The sequence below is a fragment of the Colossoma macropomum genome, unplaced genomic scaffold (genome assembly GCF_904425465.1).
Source record: "Colossoma macropomum unplaced genomic scaffold, Colossoma_macropomum, whole genome shotgun sequence".
Classification (NCBI taxonomy): Eukaryota; Metazoa; Chordata; class Actinopteri; order Characiformes; family Serrasalmidae; genus Colossoma; species Colossoma macropomum.
Window position 1 is genome coordinate 31287029 of NW_023494792.1, and position 19008 is coordinate 31306036.

Below are 19008 nucleotides of genomic sequence, written 5' to 3' on the forward strand. Positions count from 1 at the left end.
TGATGCTAAATGGCTCAAGCTAGGAAGTAAGGTAAGCGAGTTATATCAACTGAGTGACACAAAAATCACAGAAGGTCATTTCCTTTTCAGACTTAAATGCATCTGGAAATGGGCCACCTGAAGTGACCGGTGAAGGCCGCAGATCAGAGTGAAACAGAGTTCAAACGCCATAAAGCTGTGCTAGAAGGCCGAGTGGAAGCAAGTGAGGGGTGTGTGACGAGACAGTAAGATGGTCTGGCCTCGTTCAGGTGGAAAGCTGATCCTCTGAAGGACAAAAGCACTTGGCCAGAACTGACTGAATGTGACTTCACACTGAATAAAGAAAGTAGCACACTAGCACACTGTGTGAATGCAGCCTTTGTGCTCTCCAGACGCTGTGTGTGTGTGTGTATGTGTGTGTGTGTGTGTGTGTGTGTGTGTGTGTGTGTGTGTTAGTGGAGCGAGTCTGCAGAGACCCACACCAGCAGGTTGCGGTGTTTTCTGAGTCAGGTCAAAACCCATTACTGAGAGACTCACTGATCATAATGTACGCAGAACAAGCAGGACTGAGCCTTTTTCTGAACCTTTGGGGGGCCAGCAGGAACATCGTACCCCAATCATATTAGAACAAAAAGCCACAAGAGGTCATGCATTGCAGTGATTTTACCATGAAAAATTAACTCTATACTTATGCAAGATGTAGCTGATCTGCCAAGACATGTTATTGTTCCAAGTTTTCTTCTTTAGTTTAGAACTGGAGTGGAGAGGCTAACTTTGCTAACAAACACAAGAACTTAATAGTCACCCAAGCAGCCCAAATAAATTCTGTAACAATAATTCACCAAAGCTTCACTAAGTTTGTGCAGGCTTGTCAGTGTGGTTTAGGACACAGTAGCCACGTTTACATGCAGCCTAATATTCTGTTAATAATCCGACTAATAGCTCAATCGGAATAGAATACGTCCATGTAAACACCTCAATCGGAATAGTCTAGTCCGATTGAGGCCATTCGGAATACAAATCCTATCTGATTGAACGAGGTGGGAAATCCTGTAAATAATCTGTTAAATAGAAGAAAAATAACCGTGTAAACGCCTGTATCTGATTACATTCCCAGTCGGAAAGTTTAAGTACGTTCTGCACATGTGCGTCACGTCATAGTGACAGTTTATAACGTTCAACATGGCGGAGCAGAAACTGGTCTGCAGAGGAGACGAAGTTTATGCTCTGATCTTTAAAAGACGGCGGTGGGACGGACGCTGGATGCTTATGTGTCTCAGAACACGACGTCTTCCTCTCGGCCTTCTTTAATAACGTGAAGGACGTTTTCCTGAGTCTGACATCATTTTAAAGCAATTAAAAACACAAGCACTGCTCACTGCTGCTCGTCTCACTCTGACTGGACTCACGTGATGCTCGTTGTCATGGTAACGTCTACACTAAGCAGTGCTCTGCGCATGCGTGTCAGTTTGGATCTGATTACTTGTAGTGTACATGCAAATTGAGATTTCCCCTCAGATTGTTGAGTAGAGTGAGAATATAAACACCTCAGTCTGAATCTATAATCAGAATGTATTTAATCGGATTGGCAAAAGTCTTTGCATGTGAATGCAGCCTGTGTGACTTACTGTGAACTATTTAAATGAACAAAACTGCAGGCATATTAGACAACAGGATCTGTATTGACAAATCACACACACAAGTTAGCCTCGGGCAACCAGCCCACACAGAAACAGCGTCTGATATCTTTTATACACAAAGCCATAACTATCAGGATACCATCATTGACTATCCACACATCCATGTATGCGCACTTCTGTGCAGTGTTTTTATCATTTTATCATTCATGGGAAACTAAATTCTAGAAAAAGAGCCTTTCAGAGCAAAATATGTATCTGTGAGATTTTCACAATCACTCCACACCAAAACAGGGGCTGTGATTGGTCCTTTTGCATCTCTTATATATTACTGCTGATACAATGTCACCACTTTACACTGCTAGTTTTCTAGTTAGCAAGCCAAGTTACATGGCTAGCAATAATAAAAAGAAAGGCAGTACATCATGGCTCTACACCAAAGCTCATAGCTGGACAAAGCAGGTACTCTCAGAATTTGTACAATATGTTCAAACTTCCCAAAAAACGTTTTGCATTACAAAGTTTGCAAAGCTAGTCGAATAGCACAGAGGCTAATCTGGCCGAGAGCAATTGAATCCGCTATATATATATATATATATATATATATATATATATATATATATATATATATATATATACATGTGTATGTATGTATATATATATATATATATATAATATATACACAGTCAAGTCACATTATTATGACCACCAGCTAATATCCAGAATAACCGACGTGTGCAGCACAGACAGCAGCTAGACGGGCTGGGAGTGACTCAGTAAGGTCCTGGTAGGTTGTCACAGGTATCTGGAGACATGCTGACTGCAGTGCATCCCACAGCTGCTGGAGGGTGCGTGGGGGAGGATCCATAGAGCGAACACAATGGTCGAGGTGCTCCCACAGATGCTCAATTGGGTTCAAGTCTGGGGAATTAGGAGGCCAGGGTAGTACTTGGAAGTCTTGTTCGTGCTCTTCCAATCAATGTCGGATGGTCTTGCCAGAAGATCCTGTCCGTCTCAGTGAAGACAATCAGGACACATTATGGTGTACATGATCTGCAAGGATGTATTCATACACAAATCGGTTGAGAGTGCCTTCCATACCTTATATACCCACTAAGCCAGCTCAAAACACCTGACTTCCTTCATGAGCTACGCGCTGCTGCTGTCGAAAGTAGGAAGGGGTCATAATAATGTGACTCGATACCTAGCATCTTCATTTTTGTCGTTATCCAGTTTTTGACATAATTTGAAAATACCTGTTGCTTTTTACATTGTATGTAAATTGCATGATGAGCAGACCAAAAGAAATGACCCAAAATGACTTGGAAAAAAGTCTGGTTCCATTGACTTACATTAAAAGTACATTGTATTTTTCCTTCTCCTGTAAAGTTACTGTTTTGGAGATACAAGGTTTTCTTCCGACAACAGCGAGATATAAATACATATATGGTTATAAAAACTAAATGTAATGAAAAAATCTTTAAAATGCATTAATACAAAAAATACTAATTACAATATGTGGCCTTCGTCATCACACTTTCAGGGGCCCCAAGTGACCGCTTATACCAAAGAGCAGCCCTCCCCAAAACACAAACACCCAAAACACCAGAAGATGAAGAGAGTCACCAAGACTGGTTGTGCGTGTGTGTACATGCACCTGTATGGAAATGATTGGTAAACTGATAAGAAGCTCGGTGGAATCTCAAAATTGCCGCAGGAACCAGTTTGAGACCAGGAGTTCATGCTGCTGTTTCTAAAGAAATCCACTGCATGAAAGATATCAAGATATAAAATCTCAACTGAGCACACCATTCAGTTTCCATTTTCATTTAGGCTGCAGTCACATGTTGTCACTGTCCAATAAAACCCGATATGTCTCCATTTTTGTCCATTTCTATTTTTTGATACAATTTGATCATGGTGGCTGTTCAATTTCATGATAAATGAACCAATAGAAATGTCTCAAAATTCGTTGAAATGAAATCTCTTTGCATTAACTTACATGCGTTAAGAAAGTTTTACCCCCTCTCCTGTAAAGTTACCATTTCAGAGATATTGTTTTTCTTTGGCCCTGTGATGGACTGGCGACCTGTCCTAGGTGAATCCTGCCTTCTGCCGAATGACAGCTGGGATAGGCTCCAGCACCCCCCCCCCGCGACCCAGAAGGTGTGTGTGTGTGTGTGTGTGTGTTTTTCTTTGGACAGTGATGATATGAGGACCTTTAAAGTGACGGTTCCCTGAAAAATCACACATTTAGCTATTGCTTTGATATATTTAGGCAGAAATTCTACAATCAAGGTGTCAAGAGTGCTCTGTGCAAAAAACCTGCATGCAAAACACACCTCTTCAATTGAAAACAGTAGAAAAAAAGGCCCGCAAAAAAGTGCCCCCCCCCACCAATGGCAAAGATAAACATCATGTCTACATCACACTTGTCTCAAAACGTTTCAAGTTGTTAAGCAGTCTCAGACTTGTTTATGTGCTTCCTGAGACTATGGCCCACTGTTATCTATAAACATGGACAACAGTGTGTCAAATAGCTAAAAACAGTAGCAGCAGCCACTTTGAGTCTGTTTTTTTTTGTTTTTTTTGCATGATTTTGTCCATTTTTAAAAATGTGGACAAGACATAAAGAGAAAGAACAGCATGTTGACCCAACACAGTGACATTTGGACTATAGCGAGTGAGAGTAGTGAAAGAGAAAGAGTAAGAAAAGTGAGAGAAAGTAAATGAGAGTGAGAGTGAGAGAGAGACAAGAGCAAGAGATGGAGAAAGAATGAGGTATAGAGAAAGAGTAAGAGAATAAGAAAAAGAAAAGAAAAGAAAGTGAGAAAGAGACAGTGCCAATAGGATGTGATAGAGAAAGAGGAAAATAATGAAGTATGGGAAAGACAGAGAGGAAGGTAAGAGAAGTGATAGAGAAAGAGAAAGTGAGTGAAAGAGAGAAAAACTGGAATATATATAATATAATAAAGAGTAAGAGAAGTAAAAGAAAAAAAGTGAGAGACAGTATCAAGAAGATGTGATAGAGAGAAAAAAAGTGAAAACCGTGAGAAAAAGAAAGCGAGGAAGGCGAGAGAAATGAGAGACAGAGAGAAAGAATAAGAAAAGTGATAGAGAAAGAGAGAGAGGGAGAGAGAGAGTAGTAAATGAGACCAATTCGGTTGCCCGAAGTGCAAAGGAGGCCAAGCAAAATGCCACAGACAGGGAGAGGTATAGAACGAGAGAGAGAGAGAGAGAGAGAGAGAGAGAGAGAGAGAGAGAGAAAGACTGAGAGAATGGAAAAACAGACAGAGAGAAAGAGTGAAAGAAGTAAAACAGAGGAGAAGAGAAGGAGACACAGAGAAAGACCCAGAGAAATGAGAGAAATAAGTGTGAGAGAGGGAAAGAATGAGAAAGGTGAGAGAAAGAGTGTTTGTTACAGGACGAGTGAGAACATTTAAAGACATAGAGAGAAAGAGAGATCAGAAAAGAGTAAGAGAGGGGGAGAAAGAGAGGAAGTAAGAGAAGAAGATAGAAAAAAATAAGAAACAGGGATAGAGAGAAAAAAGTCAGACAGATTCAGTTTGCAGGGAGGGAGTGCAGAGGAGGCCGAGCGAAGCGCTAGCGCTGTGGGCGGAGGAAGAGGAGAGAGGGAGGGGGAGGGAAAGAGGAGGGGATAAGGGGAAGGAGGGAGTGTTAATAAGAGAGCGAGGAAGAGAGAGAGGGAGGGAGGGAGTAGACGTCCTCAGAGTGACCCACTGAGCGCAGACAGGCCGAGTTATTCTCTCCTCACATGCCCTCTACACACACTCACACGCTCACACGCTCACGCACTGCGAGTCTGGTGTCGGCAGCAGCTGTGAGTGTGTGTGTGTGTGTGTGTGTGAGTGTGTGTTTATTCTCTGTGTTCTCCACTCAGACGTGACAGAAGTGTGAACTCCTGCACTATATGAACGAAATACCTCAGTACTGTGATTATACTGAGTTCATTCTGCCACTGTGATACAAATCACTCTACATTAAAAACACAGCGAGGGAATCTGTGATGTCACTGAGTTAAAGACTGACCTGCAATTTTATAAACTTTCTTCTTCATAATTCTTCAACTTTTACTTGTTATTGTTGTTATTTTCATTATTATTTTGTGTTCAATAATTCTATTATATATTAATACATTTATTGTGTGTTTCACATATTGCACTTTATAATTTTATTATAGTTTCATTTTGTATATATTGAAAAAAGTGTGTCTAAAGAGTGTTATACTGAGAGTGGCCACTATAGAGTCATTTTTCTGTTTTTGTCATAATTTAAAAAAGCCTGTTGCCCTTTACATTGTGTGTTAATTTCATGATGAAATGACCAAAAGAAACGACTCAAAATCACTTGGAAAAATATCTGGTTCCATTGACTTACATTATAATTGAAGTAGTTTTTTCCTTCTCTATTTTCTGTAAAGTTATATGTATTTTGGAGATACAAGGTTTTGTTCTGACAACAGTGATATGTGTGTGTGTGTGTGAGAAGTAGACATAAATAAAAATATATATATTATTCATTTTCATTACTATTGTCGTTCATTTTAGCTTACATATTTTATTTATTTATATGTTTTGTGATTTTATGTATTTATTTTAATCCCTCCTTTTTTAACCTCATTTTATCTTTAATTATTTTTTTCCAATATGTTAAACTCATGTTTAAGTATGATCACTGTAGAGTATGTATTATTTTCATTTAGAAAATTGACAAAACGTCATCTGAGCAGGGATATTCAAACAGAGTATACATATGCTCTGTTAGCAGCTATTTAATACATCATTTCTGCTGATTTGTGTCACATTAATGTCAAGCTAAACTGATCACAGCACTGTTTTAAAAGCATATTGTAATTTAAGGTGGACTGAAAGTGAACCTGAAGCACCACTCCAGTCAAAGCCTGGAGTCCCACTGCAACTCTACTGATAAAATTTTGTGCCTTATATACTTTGTTAAGATGTACTAGAGTAAAATCAGTTGTTCTACATAAGCATATTTAAAGAGAAACACACTGCAGCCATAAACAGTTATTTATATCCATATTTATATTAATTTGTTCCATTTTTTACAGAGACTTGCTTTTAGTTTTTCAATGAAATCTGCAGGGATATTCATACACACCTCCAAAGTTCAGTCATAAAAGTTCAACTTCTGTACTTGAGTAAAAATACAACACTACTTTCTTGTAAAGGTACTGAAATATCAAAGTAAAAGTACTTTGAGTTACTGAAGGTCATGTACCATTATATAAGTTCTGTTACTCTCAACTGAGGTGGATGTTGTTATCTGCATTCGTTTGTCATCAAAACAAAATTATACAATAATCACAATAACTCAGTGTACTTTTCCTTGTAATCATTGTCCTCACATGAGCCGAGAGTGATTTTTCTCCACTTCACCGCTGCCTCAGCTCAGACATGGTTTCTCAGACTCAGAACACAAAGTGAATTTGGGATTTAAAGGAATTTTCAGCACAGAATCATCACTGGCACTGTGATCTCTACCAGGACTGAGCTCAGTCTGATAGCAGAAAAACAGCCCATTAATTATTCACTCTACTGTCTAACTCTGTTGATGCTCTGTTGTGTTTTCAGAACTTAGATTAGAAGTTTTGCTCCATATCGGCTGCAGTTCATTAATAGTAACTAGAAAGGCCGTGCCTGACTTTGCTCCCTGTTCACTGAGTACTCCACATTGTTTTACTTACTACATAACCATCCCGTAAACATGTCATCGCAGATGTCATATGATGTCATGAGTTGTCGCAACAGATTATGTCATAATGTTTCTGCTTATTTCTGCTGTGTACTCTGGTCAGCCATCACAGTATCCAATATTATGACATATTATGAACATTATGATGCCTGATTCATTTAATTTCCTCCTTTAATAACATGCTTTCTCTAAACTGGCCACATTTATTTAGATAATATTTATTTTGCTCGTGTCACAAACTCTCATTTTTAATCAAGCAAAAACATGAATAAAAATATAATTCAAGTGTCACGTGCCTTTTATTCTTACCCTGATGAAGCGAATCAAGTGTTTCCACAGGGATGTGAATTGTATTCTGAATGTGTCAGCGCATTCAATAATAAAGGCAGCATGGAACTTCTTTTATACAGGGATAGGAAACATGGAAGCACACAGAAAGCTCCATTTCCACATGCTGATCCATTTTACTATCACCAATATGGACACACACGCTCACCAGCCACTCTGAGAGCAGATTTTAATGAGCTGAACACGACAAGGACTCAGACTGTGAATGTATCATCAATGAGACGTTAGGTTTGATAGGCTTAAGAGGTTCATGTCACATTAATCCCTGTTTTTACAATAATGAAAAACTTGGATTAGGAAGTGATTAGCTCCTCTTGGTGCTGACATTATGTTTGACTGTTGTTCAGAATGACTACATTATAGAAAGCCATGCTTTTTAAAGAGACATTATTAGTGCTTTATCTGCACGATTCCCAGCACTGTGGTGATACTTGTAGTTGACGAAGAGGAAATCTCCACAGGCAGCACCAGAGTGCCCGAACGGTGAAGCTCCTGTAACCTGAGCTGACCCACAAGCTCTATTCCCGATCTGAGCTGGGCCAAAACAAATCTTGAAACATCACTTGCCTGCTACAAACACAAGAAGGCAATCTAGTCTTTAATTTTATCACACTATGCCAACATTTCATGACAAACGGATGAATATGAAGGGATAAAATCTTGTTATATTAAGTTACGTTGAGAGTTAGGATGTTTTTTTTTGCTTCTGTTGTACAGTTTTTTTTTGGAGGCGCTACGTTTCGTTCTGACAGCAATGATTTAATGTTGTTTGTCGTGTTATGTAGTATTTTGTAGTGCAGCATTGCATCATCGCTTTGACAGAATTGACTATTTTTAGTAACACTTCATTTGGATACTTTCGATGCTTTGTAGATACTTTGTTTACTTTTAAGTTACATTCAACTAAATATCTACTAAATTCACTATCATTTTCTTTAGACCTGGCTCTAATCCTAACACTAACCCTAATCTCAACCCAAAACCTAAACCCAACCCTCACCCTGGTCCTAGCCCTAACCGTAATCCAAATCCTAACCCTAACCCCACCACTGTTTAGAATTAACTGAGTTTCAACAGATAGTTTGTTAACAATTTGAACATCTACAGGTAATCTATAGGGGACTATAGTGGACCTTTTAAATAAAGTGAGACATATTTTTTTATCCTTTTTTTAATGTTTTGGTCCATCAGTGTTCTCTCACTATAATACCCAGCATTCAATATGCCCACACTTACAACACAATACAACCCCTTACCCCCACCCATGGCAATAATTATCCACTGATCCACTAATATAGATGTGCCACTGATGTAGAGCAAAATCCACCCCAAAGCAGTTGTAGTTTTTCAAATGTTCCTCCCACATTCAAGATATGTCATCAGAGGGGTTTCTTAGTCTTTAAACTGGAAAATCTCACTCTGGAGACCAGTGTGGCATCACTGTACTGAAGGAAGTTAATGTGCTGTGTTGTGTGTGTGTGTGTTTTGAAGTTGTATTTTAGGTTGCCTATTGTTGTCTTTCTCCTTATATGGTCATGTTGTCACACCTGTCACTTGTCCTGTATACGCTGGGTCTAATCTTGGCATCAGTCCAGCTATAAAAGTGTGACAGCCCATTGTATAAGGGGGCTGGCTGGGTGTCTGGAACCTGCGCGCGCAACAAATAAACTTCACCTGTCCAGACAACAGATCGAGTCTCCCGGGTTTGGATTCTATCAGTACTAATGAGTCGGCATGTTCGCAACAGGTGTTTTCATTTTGGCTGTAATGTCCCTTTAAATCCTTCACTCACATCATTACTGAGAGCTACAGGGTTTTTTATATTTGAATGTGGTGTATCAACTGGTGTGTAATGTATGTATGTCTATAATACTAGTAACACACAAAGCCATGCACTGGTCTGCTGTTATTTGAGTGTCATTTCTTGCTAAGATCACAACACACAGGCTTTTTTTGTTAGTAAGAGGGAAGAAATCTCCAGCTGGGAAAGCCTTTTGTCTGTGGAACACTGAAAAAAAAAATGTTGAATTTACATGTGTAAAAGTTCAAATATGGAAATCGGTTCTACTCAAAAGAAATATGTTACATCAACTTAAATGAAGTAAGTTCATTTACGTCCTTACACATAGTAATTATGTTGATGTAACACGTTTCATTCATGTCAAGCCAGTATAAACAACCGAATCATGTACTTTTGATATTTTTGTTCTTTTTATTCTCTTTTATTATTGAACCCCTTAAAATCCCAGGTTTATTACACACTAAGGCTTATTATTCAGTAACCACAGAGACTTCAATGCAAACTGGCTGAGCTGTTCTTAGATTATAGAAGTGTATAATAAACCTCTGGGCCCACCAGCTGGCCCTGGCCATTTAAGGGGTTGAAGGATGTGATCTACATTTGGTTTTATTTTATTTATTTATTTTTTGCATTTATTGTGTGTAGAAGCCCATTAAATGAAGGTCTTGCGCATTTCTTCTGTCACTGTCAGCTAACTAAAACACAATGTCTCCATCTAGTGGCCTAAACAGCGATAAGTCCGTCACAGCATGTACAGTCATATGCAAAAGTTTGAGCACCCCTGGTCAAGATTACAGATGTTGATTTTCTAAGTGAAAGTAAGTGAACACATCCTCTACAGAGAACACATTTAAATATGGCATTTCCTGCACATTTTACCACACAGTTTCTATTTACTTCAATGCAATGACTTCTAGACTTGATGCAATGAGGCAATACATAGCATATCCTGACGTGCTGTGATATATCCTGTGATAGTTCAGTTCTCTATATGATAAATGTCTGACTGTTTATAGCGTATCCACCTCCTCAAACATCTACTGCAGTGTCACATTCCCTGCCCCATCCCTGATCAGGCCTAATGGAATGAAAAAAGTTCTTCTTCTTCTTCTTCTTCTTCTTCTTCTTCTTCTTATTATTATTATCATTATTATTATTATTATTATTATTAATAGTAGTAGTAGTAGTAGTTGTTGTTGTAGTATATGCTGCATATGTTATATGCACCAGCATATGTTATGTTTTGGATGTTAGTATGCTGGTCACCAGCAAAACCAGCATGTCGCTGTTGTTGGAACAAAACCTTGTATCTCCAAAATGGTAACTTTACTTGAGAAGGAAAAAACATACTGTACTTTGAATGTAAGTAAATGGAACCAGATGTTTTTCCAAGTCATTTTGGATCATTTCTTTTGGTCTGTTCATCATGAAATTTACATACAATGTAAAAAGCAACAGGTATTTTCAAATTATGTCAAAAACTGGTATATTGTTCACCAGCAAAACCAGTGTATGCTGTGTTTTGTATGCCATGCTGCGTAACCAGCTAAACCAGCACCAGACTAGACATAATCCAGATTAGGCCAGCATTTAAATGTCATGTAAATTGTGTAAATGTGGCGTTTTGTTTTTTAATCTTCCGTATTTGAGCGCCTCTTTTCGACATCTCTGTGGCTGTACAAACTATGGGACCTGGGTCTGTTGAGCCCGCTCAGTGTTCAACATCTGTTTGTGTTTGGCAGAGCTCAGAGCTGGACTGAATGTTTCTCAGGGCTTGGTGTGTTTTGCTGAGTTCAGGATTGTCTGTGTGATGATCTTCACCTGGGTCTCATTAGCTCGGTCCGCTGTGCTGTTCTGGGTTTTGAGGCACCTGGAGCTGCTGAAACAAAGAGGCTTTCCAGGGGGTCAGCTAGAATTTAGAGTCATCTAGGAAGGGTAATGTCATGTATTGAAATGCATTGCTTGTATCTTTAAGGAGTACGGCATTACATCACCTGGGGGAAAAGATGCATTGTGGGACACACTGCAATAAGGAAAAACAGTTTACTAATTATAACGAAAGGTGAGTCGTACAACATCGGCAACGAGAGCTCTATTGTGCACACCTAGTGAATAACACGGATAAAGTGAGTATTACCTCGTTTGAGATCCTGCGACTCTCGGCCTGAGATGGACATGATGGCTAACATATTTTGAACTGTTTGCAGATGGAAAGGGGATTATAGTGAATGAAGGTCCTGAAGCCACAGTTATTCACCATAACGGCGAAGAGCACTGCTTTTACACATTGATCATAGATCATTTAGGCAGAGAACCAGTAAATGTTCCCTGAAAGGTACAACAGTGGTTTTAAGGTGCAGTTGTGAACTTCATATAAGTTTTTTTCCCAGGTGAAAAGTACATATTTGTGCCTTTTCATAACCAAACGTTTTAAAACAGAACAATAAAATAAAAAGCCTGGAGACGAGACGGGGTGTGTGGAGTCAATACAACTTAGAAAATATAATTTCAATGGATTATGGTACAGTTATGTTCCCTGACTAAAGGTACTGAGATGTACCCTTGAGGGTACACCCCAGTGACAAGAGGAGTACTGCTCCAGTTTAGTGCCTTTATTTCTGAGAGTGTAGTGAGCCTAAAAGGTATGTAGATCCAGGTGCAACTTATATTATTGACAAGAAAACATGGGAGAAACTGAAACCTGAATGCATTAAGTGTCACTGCTACATCCTGGAGACACAGAACATTCTTTCCCTGTTGATCCAGTCAGCCACTGTCAGTTAAGGCAGCTTTTAAGTGTGAGACAAAAGCGGGAGGTTGCAGTGAATGTGCTGAATTCGTTGTCATTAGAGGAGAAACACTACTGGGCAGAGACACAGTCATGACACTTAGGGTGCTGAAAATAGACACAAATACTGCAGCAGTAGCAGACCTGAAACAATAACCACAGGCACAATACCCAGATGTGTTCCAAGCGGTGGGTAAGCTAAAATCCAAGCAAATCAGTCTTTACATAGACTGAAGCATACAGCCAGTAGCCCAGCCAATAAGGCGGATACTATTTAACCCCTTAAAATCCCGGGCTTATTACATACTAAGGCTTATTATTCAGTAAATACAGGGACTTCAATGCAAACTGGCTGAGCTATTCTTAGGTTATAAGTGTGTAATAACACTTTGGGCCTGTCTGTAGGCCCTGACCATTTGAAGGGATAAGCTGAAAGGCACTGTGAAGAAAAAGACTAGTAGACATGGACATTATGAAAGGTTCCAGCTCCTTGGGTCAATCCAGTGGTTGTCACAACTAAAGCCAATTCTGAGATTTGTGCTATTATTGGAGAATAAATTAACCCATACCAACAGTAGACAAGCTTCTACAGGATTGAATGGATCCACAGTATTTAGCAAAAACTGGACTTAAAATGGGATTATCACCAACTGGAGCTAACACAATTCACGCCAACAACATTTGCAGTGCATACTGGGAAGTACAGATACAAAAGGCTTCTCTTCGGTGTATGGTCTGCCACTGAACTATACCAACATGAACTTGCCTCTGCTCTAGCTAGCATCGAGGGAGCTGAGAACTTATAAGATGATGTCACTGACCAGTTAACACATGACCAGCGACTGTGCACTGTCATGAAGCATCTGCAAGAATGTGGATTGACTCTGAACGCTGAGAAATGTCAATTTAACATGAATCATTTTAGCATCATGTGCATTTTCACACAGAAAGGCTTTGGGCCTACAGAGAAGAGAGTCAGAGCTGTGGTAGAAGCCAGAAAACCGCAAAACTACTCCAAGGTGAGGAGCTTTTTTGGTCTTGTTAGAAACAGCAGCAGGTTCATTTCACAGTTCGCAACTCTTTCAGAGCCCTTGAGAAGAAAAGACAAGTTTGTGTTCAAGCCTAAACAAAAGAAAAGCATTTAATGCTTGTTGTTTATTAAGTAGCGGTGATGTGAAGATGATGAAGGAGTCTCCGCTGACGCTGTCTTCCTAGTGTAAGATGTTTATTACAAAGTAAAACAGTATCACATCAAGCACTATAAAGTACCCGAGAGGGGATCCGTGCCAATTCTAAAGTGTCCCCCCCAGACCAGAATATTCCAGCTGCTTATATATGGTTCTTGTTGTTGAAACAGGAGACAGAACATATGGTCCTTTTTAAAATGATCTCATCTATTTGGAATTAAGAGAAGAAGGGATAAAGTGAGAGGCCTACTCCCTATGGGGCTTTGGACCAGGGGGCCCCCTTAATTTAAACATTCCAAAACAGGGTACATAGAACTCCTAAATACTACAATATGGACTTAACTAAAAGTTAAGAGTGTTTTTACCTTCTTCTATAAAAGCACTCTTCTAAATACACCTCATGCTCTCAAAGATGAACTGACAAAAGCTGGAACCTTAACCTACTTTGTTAATAATGCACCAATACAGATAATCGCTGACGCAAGTCCAGCGGTGTTGGGCACTATGTTAGTCCAGCGTCAGCAAAGTGAGACGGCTCCTGTGTGCTACATCAGCAGGAGACAGACTGTGAGAGGAGATACAAATAGAGAGAGAGAGAGAGAGGGCTTAACTCTCATGTAAGAGACTCCACATTTACATCTATGGAAGGCTGTTTCATAGTGTAACTGACCATAATTTGTTCGAGTCAATATACAGGGTCATTCAAAAACATTCATCCGATTTCAAAGTGCCATATTTTTTCCTCTGTGAGGCGCTTAGGAACCAATCACATACCGATTGAAAGAGGGGGTCATAGAGTTTATGACTGTCAGTATGGCAGTGAACCTGCAACAGCTCAGAGCATTCGTCATTGGTACTGACAGTTTAAAGAAAAAGGTCACCAGTATCACCAGATCTCACGCCGTGTGACTTTTTTTGTGGGGGTACATTACGGATTCTGTTTATGTGCCACTCCCAACAACACTGGATGATCTCGGAAGTTGCATTGAAAGAGCCGTGAGCACAATGACACCCGACATGCTCAATCGAGTGTGGGATGAATTTGACTGTGGCGTTGATGTCCATACAGCTGGAGGAGGTTCATATTGAGCACTTGTAAAATTACATAGTAAATTTTATGGTCACTGAAGCCATTTACAGTTTACTGCATTGTTCTGTAATGATTTACAAGTGAAATGAATCATTTTGAAATCGGATGAATCTTTTTGAATCTCTCTGTACAGTCCACACCCCAAACATTGTACCTGAATCAAGCAACGGGTTCTTCACCTACAACCTTACGACTTCAGAGTTGTTCATGTGCCAGGAAAGGAGGACATCCCTGTCACAACTCACACTTAGGGATTGTGAGGACAAAGCAAAGCTTAAGAAGCAAAGTATAGTGGCCAGGCATGGACAAAGCAGCTGAAAGGCATGGCAAAGCTCATCACGATTGCCAGTTTGTGTCATCTCCTGATGCACCAGAGCTTTTACGTCCAACACCACTGCTAGATGCACCCTGGAAAGATGTACACACTTTAAAAAGATGGTCCTTCAAGGGTTCCTTAGTAAAGAAAATGGTTATATACAACCATGAACACTTACAGAACCCATTGCATGATTAAAGCCTTCTTTGCAGCGTGAAAGAGTTCCAGACTGGTAGATTTCATTGACTTTGTTTTACATTTGTATTTGAATCTCTTTAGAATGTGGCATCATGTGCAATATAGAGTACTTTTGTTTTACATAAATATAGATAGATACACCGATCAGGCATAACATTATGACCACCTCCTTGTTTCTACACTCACTGTCCATTTTATCAGCTCCACTTACTATATAGGTGCACTTTATAGTTCTACAGTTACAGACTGTGGTCCATCTGTTTCTCTGCATACTTTGTTAGCCCCCTTTACCCTGTTCTTCAGTGGTCAGGACCCCCATGGACCCTCACAGAGGAGGTACTATTTGGGTGGTGGATCATTCTCAGCACTGCAGTAACACTGACGTGGTGGTGGTGTGTTATTATGTGTTGTGCTGGTCTGAGTGGATCAGTGATTCCAAAATTAAAGTGTATAATATGAGACCAAACATTTAATTTGGTGCCTTTCTACATGTGAATATTCTCACTGATCATTCATGGTAACAAAAACAACTTTTTACAAAGTTATGCATCATTATTGAAAGGACTTTTATGAAGGGTCTGCTGGAGTCTGCCATTATGAGTATATATGTGTTGGATGAAATATTGACTCAATTAAACATGTAGTCTATATAAGAAGATAAACCTAAAAAGTCAGAGGTGTGACCAATCATAAGGCAGCACAGATGATGTCACCAACATAACAGAATGAACATCAACACACAAATATGATTAGTGACTAAACGTTCATGTCTTAAATGTAACTGTGCAAACTGCCAGCAGGGGGCAATTTGTAATTGTTCAGCTGTAACTTGTTTTTCTCTGGAGGGACTTGCTGGGTGTTAATGAGTTTAGCACTGCAGTAGAGGAAACAGCCGAGATGTTGGCAGCCACAAAACTAATATTTTGAATGGAAATGCATTTTTAGAGCATCATAAAAGGTAACTGTAAGTTATTGTAACCTTCCATTATTCTTGAGAAGCAGTGAAGGATTTTTTTTCTCACCTTGATTCCAGAATTTTTTACATTTATTGTTTTTTTCACTTTTTTCACTCCAGAACTTTTGTGAATTATCCATTTATAGTCAATAGACTTTTCTTAAAAACAGAAAATCATGTCTCCAAGGAGTGTTGATTCTTAACTTTGATGCTTAAAAGGCAAAATATGTAAAAAAAATAGCTAGAAAATGGTTGTAAACTTGATTTATTCATCACCTAATGTTATATTTGTTATTTGTTTCCTCATTGGTGTTTAAGGTGAGGTTGTACTGTGTGAACAGTGTGGTGTTTTAGAGCAGGAGGTTTTTGTACAGCCACTGAATGAGTTTGTATCACTGTGGTACACTTTTGGTGGAGGAACCAAACTGGCTGTTGGACGTGAGTAATTTGCTAATTTCCTAAAATAGTAACACAGTAACTTAACTTTATTTCTGTTAAAATCAGTTTTGGAATATCACTGGTATTTATTTAACACTTGTAATGATGAATGAAGGACATTAAATTCATTTGTGTGTTGGGCTTAAACGAACACTGGGTAGTAACTGGGCACTACGCTGCTGATAAGTTAATAGACTGTTATTAAGGCTTCTTTCAGCACTGTGTCACTTCTACACTGTAGGTTTTCAGTCAACATTTTGCTTTTTACATGTGATTTTTATCTTGAACACCCGTCTGTTTCATAAATAACCATGGAAAACCGTTTAACTTTTAATCCAATCTTAATATCAGGAATTCTATTTAAACAAGTGATATTAATCTTAGTGATAGAATATTAGAACAGTCAATCTATGAGTCACATTTTAAGTTGGAATTGTATTGTATGTGTACAAATTGAGTTTGCACATGAAACAGTAGCTTTCATGAGAAAGAAAATCCATTTAATGTAATAATTAGAATTTCAGCTTAGTCGAATTTATATTTGACGTGTGAAATTGAGAGAGCACATGCAAAATTTCAATTTGTACTAATGAAAATGTTTCTTTCTTTGAAAGCTATGAATTCTTGCTAGGGAGAACTGAAATCCTTCATAGTAAAATATAATTCCTCCTTGTAAAAGTTTTGACATTTTTACATGCGGTAAATAAACTTTGAGCCTGTTTACAGAAAGACAACTTGACTTTGAAATGATAATGTATATATATATATATATATATATATATATATATATATATATATATATAGATGTATCGCTTTTGTTGGAAGAAAACCTCGTATCTTAATTTTTGACATTTTTCAGTTTTTGACATGATTTGAAAATACCTGTTGGTCTTTATAATGTGTCTAAATTTTATGAAGAACGGACCAAACAAAATGGCCAAAAATGACTTGGAAAAAGTCTGGTTCCATTGACTTACATTAAAAATAAAGTCACTTTTTTCCTTCTCTTTTTTCTTTTTCTTCCGACAACAGCGATATATATATGTGTAGACCGCTACATATTTATATTACGAAATCAATTTGATTGTACTAGTATACAGTAAAGATTCTGAGTAGTTTCCAAAAATGCAGGATAACCATTTGAAACAGTTGATTTAAAGAATAACTACTGACATTTTTATTTATTTAATAAAGATCCAATTAAACACAATATGGCATTTTGGGTGTGTGTGTATATATATATATATATATATATATAATGTCGCCTATATATATATATATATATATATATATATATATATATATATATATATATATATATATATATATATATTACACAATAATACATTGTGAAAAGAAGAGAATTCTTCAAAAACACATTTCAATTTTTAAGAAAACCATTTTATTGTCCAGAAATAGTATAGTAGGTAATACTACAAGTAGGAATTATATATTATCATGTACATTGTAATTCTATATAGTGAATAGGACACCCATGTCTGTTCCCCACAATAGTGTTCTATAGAGCTCCTCATTGTGTAATATAAGGAAAGTGATTACTGGACTATTTTGAACACAGTTTATGTGTGTCTCCTAGGTGACACGGCACCCACTCTCTCAGTGCTGCCCCTGTCCAGCGTGGAGCAGGATCAGGAGAAGGCCACTCTGGTCTGTGTGGGCAGCGGGGGCTTCCCCTCAGACTGGAAGTTGAGCTGGAAGGTGGGCGGTTGCTCATTGGAGTCGGGGGTCAGTCAAAGCCCTGCGGTTCTGCAGAAGAACGACGGCCTCTACAGCTGGAGCAGCACCCTGACCCTCAGCCAGCAGCAGTGGCTGAAGAACACAGTGACCTGTGAGGCCACCAAGGACTCCCAGCCTACTGTCCGCAAGACAGTGACCGCAGATCAGTGCTCTGACCTGTGACCTCACAAATGCACCTCCAATGTTCGTTAGTCGAAGCACATTTTCTTTTGCATGACTATCTGCATTTTAGAACACATAATAAAAGCCTTTAAGTGCTGAAATGTCTTTGAATGCGTTTTAATCAATAAATAAAACATCTGTCTCATTTTCAATGCATATTGTTCTTTATGGACATCATAGATGATTTGCATTATCAACTTATTTAACAAACGTTGATATATACTAAATACTGGGACATGGCCCAACTGCGGTCTTACATTTTAAAAAAAAAATAATTAATTAAAAATAAATAAATAAAAATAAAAAATAATTAAGTATAATTAAGTATTCACACCTTAGATATTAACAAGGATTATATTATGATCTATTTAAACCCAGAACATTAATTGAGATAGTAATAAGCTAAATTTATACAAAATCATCATTTATAGGGTAGTTTCTATTGGGAGGTGGCTGCCCTAAACCCTAACTCTAAACTGTAAAAATAATGCTTTATTAATTTATTTAAAGGTCTTTTTCATTTATATTTTCCATGGGTTTTAATTTTTAAAATAAAAAAGTTATTTTAAAAAATGCTGTCCTACGTTTTCATGTCTTTATCGAAACATAAAGAGT

At 38.3% G+C, this 19008-nt stretch overlaps 1 gene segment (V, D, J or C); it reads left to right on the plus strand.

Moving 5' to 3' along the window:
• The first annotated feature begins 13218 nt into the window (after positions 1-13218).
• Positions 13219-18460, plus strand: LOC118811170. The segment is given in 4 exon segments: positions 13219-13308; positions 16026-16038; positions 16354-16473; positions 18071-18460. Coding segments are annotated over 4 exon segments (546 nt in total).
• Positions 18461-19008: the final 548 nt, after the last annotated feature.